Source organism: Trachymyrmex cornetzi, unplaced genomic scaffold (genome assembly GCF_001594075.2).
Source record: "Trachymyrmex cornetzi isolate Tcor2-1 unplaced genomic scaffold, Tcor1.1 scaffold386, whole genome shotgun sequence".
Taxonomy (NCBI): Eukaryota; Metazoa; Arthropoda; class Insecta; order Hymenoptera; family Formicidae; genus Trachymyrmex; species Trachymyrmex cornetzi.
Genome location: NW_017298597.1, coordinates 178,129 through 185,550, shown reverse-complemented (window position 1 = coordinate 185,550; position 7,422 = coordinate 178,129). Strand labels below are relative to the sequence as shown.

Genomic DNA, 7,422 nt, shown 5'->3' with positions numbered 1-7,422 from the left:
TAATTAATATCTTGTTAACTATTGCGAAAATTGCAAAATGGTAGAGGACTTTTTGACTCAGTTTAATCCGCTCTATCTACACAAAAGTGATTAGCAAAAAAGTTCGGAACACCTTGTATATATATATAATTTATTGTAATCTATTCAAGTCTATGCATAAGCAATTAAAATGGAGTAGCTTTTAAAGAGAAAAAAATTGTTTCAACTAAACCGTATATTAATAGTTAAACAGAAATATTGAGAACTTTTATATCTCTAATTATTTTGTAATATAAAACATCAACTTTAGAATTTGATTATTTTAATTAATCCTAAGGTCTTAAAAGTAAATTGCAATTTTCTTTGAATTATCTCATATTGCTTTTTTGTTTCACTGTGTGAAAAATTAAATTACAGATTTTACTCTTCTTGTTGAATATATTTTCTATGCATATTATTCATTATTTTCAGGGTTGTTTTTTAGATAACACTGATTGTTATGGTAAACCTTTTTGTGTAGAGAATAATATGGAAAGAAAAAATGACTACTTCTTTTGTTGTTGCGATAGCACTATGTGTAACCAAAACTTCTCTTGGGTTCCACAACCAACCATTAAGTCTACAGAACCATCCGTTATTCATGGTATTCAAATATGCATGGTTTATTTTGTATTTGAAAATAAATTTGTGTCTTGCAATACACTTGTAATAATATTTAAATAATTATCTTTTCAGAATTAGAACCTATGCCTAATGCAAAGCAGCAAGCAATAACACTTGCCCTTTTAATAGCAATCCCTATACTTCTTACAATTAGTTTATTTTCTTTTTGGTGGCTCTATCGTCGTCGAAAATTGGGCTATTTTAACGAGGTTGTATTTTGAGATTATTACACAATTTTTAAATGTATTATATAATTTATGAAATTTATATAAATCTCTCAGATACCAACGCTGGAACCAGTACCATTGCCACAACCCTCACCTAATCTAGGCTTACGACCAATACAACTTCTTGAGATCAAAGCTCGAGGTCGTTTCGGAGCAGTTTGGAAAGCCCAATTTAAAAATGAGATCGTGGCAGTTAAAGTTTTTCCCATTCAAGATAAGCAATCTTGGCAGACTGAACAAGAGATTTTTAAGCTTGCACATATGGATCACGAGGACATATTACACTTTATAGGTGTTGAAAAGCGTGGAGATAATCTACAAGCTGAATTTTGGTTAATCACGGCGTATCACGAAAAAGGTTCATTGTGCGATTATTTAAAAGCAAACATTGTAACATGGCCTGAGATGTGTAGAATTGCAGAATCCATGGCAAGGTAACAGTTATAATAACAACGATAATAATCTGTTAGGAACGAAACAAAATTATATGTAAATTGAATAAAATAATATTTTTACTGAGTTATTGTTCAATCTTTAATAAAAGCATTTTTGTTATCAGAGGTTTAATGCATCTACATGAGGAAATCCCAGCTAATAAAGCAGATGGCTATAAACCAGCTGTAGCTCATAGAGATTTTAAGTCGAAAAACGTTTTACTCAAGGCTGACATGAGTGCCTGTATAGCAGATTTTGGCTTGGCGCTTATTTTTCATCCGGGAAAACCTTGCGGTGATACACACGGACAGGTAATGTATATATCATTATGTATTTTATATTGATGTGAAAATAACTATAATAACTATAATAATTTATAGGTTGGAACGCGAAGATATATGGCACCAGAAGTTTTAGAAGGAGCAATAAATTTTACTAGAGATTCATTTTTACGAATTGACATGTATGCCTGTGGGTTAGTTCTGTGGGAATTAGCTTCAAGATGTACTGTACAAAATGTACGTAATATATATTATGTATAACATGTTTTACAGAGAATATGCATTTTTGCTGAACTGCGAGCTCTCAAGACTAGAGCTGTAAATATGGTTTGGATATGTGGATATCGAGGAAATGATTACCTGGATATCCTATATCCGATTTCTTGGGTTACCTGATCCTTCCATTTGGTGGACGTCGATATTACCCAGATAATCCGCATTTTAACATTTGAAAAATTGTGTTTATTCAAATTTGTGAATTTTCAAAATCTGAACTATCCATTACAAGAAATTGGAAGAAAACTGAAACATATCAGACTATGATATGTCAAAATTTACTTTGAAGAATGATGATAAAAATGCGGCTGCACATGAAATCTTAACGAAATGAAAACTGGATATTATTTTCGTATTTTTAAAATGTAGTCACGCGCGTGCATACGTACACGCGCGCGTGCACGCACACACACACAATGACTAAAATCATGTACTATCCATCTTACAAGTTAAGCGCGTGTCAAAAGATACTAATTATTTTTGTTTCAATATTAGGGACCAATAGGAGAATATCGACTACCATTTGAGGACGAAGTTGGTCTCCATCCTACTCTAGAAGACATGCAAGAAAGTGTCGTTCATAAAAAAGAGAGACCGCTCATTTTAGAAACTTGGCGCAAACATCCAGTAAGTAAAAATGTACAGAAATATTTATTTTAATTCACGACAGAATTATTAGAGAAAGTTCCCTATTATGAGATAGGCGCCTAATATGAGATAGCGGCGTTTCTGCTAAACTAATAAACGTTATCTATCTATTGGTTCCACTATGAATTTATTGCTCTTGGATTGAAAACTATTTAAATTTATTATTAGATCATGCCCGTAGTCATTGTAAAACAAGATTTTAGAATTTGGATGTCTTCAAGTTTTATTGAAATGAGCCTTTAAACCTTGTTTATTATTTAATAAATAAATATTTGGCAATAAATTCTTCATGTAGTGATAGAGTAAGGCTGTACTAATAGAAAATACGGGATATGTTGAATTGTTTAATTACAGAAGTTAGACTTGATGATCGTAAAACTGCTAGTAATAGAAATTTTTTTTTATAGCTGTACAAAGAACAATTTTATCTAAAAAAAAAAATAAAATTGAATATACAGTTTTTTAATGTTTATAATTGAAATATGTGTTATTTCAGGGATTATCATCAATTTGTGATACAATGGAAGAATGTTGGGATCACGATGCCGAAGCACGCCTTTCTGCCTCGTGCGTAGTAGAACGAGTTGCTACTCTTGGTAGAGCTCTTGTATTAAATTCAACTACTTTGATTCGTGTTGATAATACCAACGAGATTATTACTACCAAGGAATCTAGTATGTAGTTAGTGTCCATTAATATAGTTTATTTTAATGGCACAACCATTTTTTGTATCATAATTTTGTTATACGTATCAATGAGGAATGTTGAAACAATAGAAAAAAGACAAGCATATATCTCCGATTTTATGTTTTACTATTTGAATAATTATTAATTTCTCCTCTAATGCTATACAAGTGATCGTTAGTTACATCATGGCATTTATCCTAATAAAAGTATATCGACTACACATTACATATTTTATCTTTTCCAATGCCTCTTCATGCATTGGAGATAGATTCACTAACATTAAAAAGGTTTGTGAAATTGACAAACATTTTTTTAATGTTTAGAAAATGTAAAATAAAACACTATGGGCAAAATATTACACAAGTAATTGTAAGGTGAATAAGAAAAATTTAAATAGGTAAAATTATAATTATTTGCTGCCAAATTATATATCAATATTACATTTCATACACGTAGATCTCTGTTTTAAAAATGTAAATAAAAAGAGCGATGTATCTCATTTTTTATTAATCCTTGCAATAACTTGCAAATATCATGCGAGAGAATGTAAGGCGACACTGCTTCCATTTAGCCAAGAAATCGTGAATTACATGTTTAGTGAAGAACATTTTACGAAGATTTGATATTGGATCGTTCGCACTGAACTCCAAACTAATCATGTAGAAAATCAGCGTCGAGCTTGTGTGACTATTCTACCCACACAGTAAGATAAAAAAAAGATCTGCGGGATTTCTTTAACATATCTTGCTGGGAATCATAGCATTATATTGAGAGCAATCGAGAAGGAGAAAAAGGGAGAAAGGGAGATGTATCTGGAGCATACTTTTTAAATATAATACAATATAATCACACTGCCATATGTGTATGTATATATATATATATATATATTCTATATATATATATATATATATTCTAACCGTGTATATATATTTTTAACTATAGCGCCTAAAGTACCCTTAGACTGTGTCCTCTTTAATGTGAATTATCTTTATAATTTTTATATATTTTTTATCGAGATTTTCTGAATATTCAATATTAGAACACTTCAGAGATATACTTATAATGAACTAGAAATATCGTAAGAAAATCGCAATATGTTTCGAATATCCAGAACGATTTTAGTATATCTCGCAGATTTCCATTGCTGTATGGGTAGATGGCTTTATCCAAATCCAGGTATGGATTTCTATACAGATGGCAAATCCTTTTCACAGTAAACGTATCTAACTGGATGTTATTCGATTCGAAGCTGATCAGATAAAATTTTATGAAAGTTTTATTATCTTAAAATTAGAAATCAATTTTGAATATTCAGAAGAAGAAAATAGAGTAAATATAATTTTCATTGATTTTTTAAATAAAAAAATAAAATCTTTGACATTTTAACTTAAAAATAGTCCATTGTTAAAAAAAACCACTGTTTTCACTTGTCAATATATTGAAAAGTATGAATTTTTAAAATGATAAACACCAATCTGTGAAAGACTACGTGCGTTTAACATACGATACATATAATGTATCATTTTATCCTTCTTTGATATTCGATGAACAACAAGAATAAAATAATCATCATTTGCATCACGTGTGAAACGAACGCACTCGTGCTATTCTTTTATGAAAGAAATTTAATACACAGAGAACTTTTCTTTTCGATCACTTTTGTTATTTTTCCAAACCATAATTTATTTTATTAAATTATTGTAATTAAACTTACAACTTATAAACGAATTTCCTGCAATCTATTCATAGACACACGTAATACTATAAGATTTTAGAGTGATTTCAAGTAAAGTACAATTAATTTAATCGATGATTAATAAGAAATATCTGTAGTATTTTGTTAACATAGATAGACATTTTATTGTTTGACGCATGAAAAGAAACAATAAAAATCCTATTGTGGGTATTTGTGGTTAAATTAATCATCGATTATGTCAATTGGAATTTGTTTGAAACTCTGTAGCAATCGGCTTCTATATTCCGCACTTTTTCTGTGTTTTAAAATAACTTTCAAGCGAATTTGTATATTCAGATCTTTTCTTGTTAATCACAAAAATAATTTGAAATGTTATAAGTGAGGTCGTTCAAAAATGAAACCAAGAGAACTTTTCTCATATTTCGATGATACTTGACACTTAATTAAATAAACGCGTAACGAGATAGAGAAAAGGTGAAGAAATTACACTATAAAAGAATTATGTAAAATCGTGAACGTAAGTGTAAAATTTATACAATTTTGAAATAATTACATACAATGTATAATTTTCATATATTTAGTTTTACTTGTTCATGTAATTTTACATACTTTTCTTTTACAGAGTAGAAAGGGCTTGGATACATTTTGTTTATTTGGAACTGTCATTATTCTTCAAAATAAAGGGTATTAATATTTTGAGATCAGTTTTTTTATCTTGTATATATTTATATGAATTTTATCGATTTATTATTGTAAATTTTAAGTAAAAATATTTATAACGAATTTGATTAAAAATATAATGTAATATTCTATAGACGAGACTACGCCTATCTATTTGAAAATTGTGATGGAATACGGAGTGTTTATTTTAATTCACACATATTTTCTCAATGTTCTTTGGACCAATAGATTTTTATTTGACATATGAGTTGTATCCCTAAATGTTTGAGGAATAGTTACTGACACTTAAAACGCGCACAATGTAGATGCATACGTAATATGTGCCACACTGACATTCCTCATTGATTGTTGAAACCATGCAGTAACTTATCCCAATCGCAAAGTATACCAAATAAAATTCAGCGAAGCATTTTTCCTGTAAAGCCACATCATGTATATCATTATAAAATGAATGATGTAATCTTATTACCGGGACTTGAACGTTAGCATTACTTATACCCGAGACGAAGACCGAGAAAATGATTGCTGGGTATAATAGAGTGCTTTATATGTGATCAATTTTTTGGAATTTAACGGCATACTGATTTGAAATAGCGATGGTGCTTAACCAGAATATAAATGATGTGCAGTTGATCCTACTGATTACTTCTCAGGCATAAATAATGGTAACGTCTTGGTCCTGTTTATTACAAAGTACCTGGTAGATACAATCGAATTAATAGATTGAAATTTATTAAGATTTTTTGCACGAGAAAGAAGATGTGAGCATCTTAATTTTAATTTTAATTTTATAAAATGCTATATTATTAAGTGTAAAATTTATTTTACAAAGTAGAATACTAATCGTAAATTTTACGTGGCTCTAATATATTTTTCACCTTCTTATATCCTTACTAATATATATTTTATTTTATCAAAGCGATCAGCTTAACGTTATATTTAATATAAATATAGACTGTCGAATGCGTTTTGTTTATGAGTAGAGATAATTAATACGTATGTAATACGACATAACTAAGATAATATAGAATGTAAATTATTCATATTTACCAGCGGCACGTATGTCGCAATTTATCGAAAGGAGCAATGAAATAAGTGTTTTTATTCTAGAACCCAAAACGACAATTTCAATATATAAATCTACTGAAAGACACTGAAACACTATTGTAGTCTTGTTTTACTGCTCTTGTATGAATATGTTTATTATATATTGATAAAAAAATATAAGTAATCGCAGTAAATCGATGCTTTTATATATTTATTCGAAACTATACATAATATTTAAATAATTAGTTTCTCAATAGTTGAGTAATCCTTCTTGAAATTGAAGATTTTAAATCCTCGATAATCGGAAACATAAGAGCGTTAGATATTACACGGTGCTATCATCTCATTTCCAAATATCTCAAATTTAATACTGTTTATCATTTGTTAATGGTTTTTTGAACTGCAGTTAATAATTTGCCAGTTATAATATTCCTGATAAATTCGAGATAGAAGAATCCCTTTCCATTTTTGACCCCATAATCTTATTCGAAAAGTCCATTTTAATAATTAATATAATTTTTCGGATTACATAATACAGACGAAAGTAACCATTTAAAAGATTAGATATGTATAGCAGTAAAATATCTTTGTCCGACAACATTGTATATTTGTATGTACATATTTATAAATTGCAGTTAGTTTTGATCTTTGTTCAGATCCTTCTCAGTCAACAATCAAATTGCATATTTATATTTTAATTAACTTGTATAAAATACAAACGGCAAATTAATATAAGAGCGGAATAATAATATACATACATATATTATATATATGTATGTATATATATATATATATATATATA

At 28.9% G+C, this 7,422-nt stretch overlaps 1 protein-coding gene across 1 annotated transcript in view; it reads left to right on the top strand.

Annotated features, from left to right (window-relative positions):
• put (activin A receptor type 2 punt) overlaps nucleotides 1–3,624 on the top strand; it is a 7,050-nt gene extending 3,426 nt beyond the window's left edge. The window contains exons 3-9 of the mRNA XM_018511786.1: nucleotides 451–622; nucleotides 715–851; nucleotides 924–1,303; nucleotides 1,429–1,615; nucleotides 1,685–1,822; nucleotides 2,357–2,488; nucleotides 3,006–3,624. Of these exons, the coding sequence (XP_018367288.1) occupies nucleotides 451–622; nucleotides 715–851; nucleotides 924–1,303; nucleotides 1,429–1,615; nucleotides 1,685–1,822; nucleotides 2,357–2,488; nucleotides 3,006–3,191 (1,332 nt within the window). The 3' untranslated portion in view covers nucleotides 3,192–3,624. The remainder of the gene's footprint in view (nucleotides 1–450; nucleotides 623–714; nucleotides 852–923; nucleotides 1,304–1,428; nucleotides 1,616–1,684; nucleotides 1,823–2,356; nucleotides 2,489–3,005) is intronic.
• Nucleotides 3,625–7,422: the final 3,798 nt, after the last annotated feature.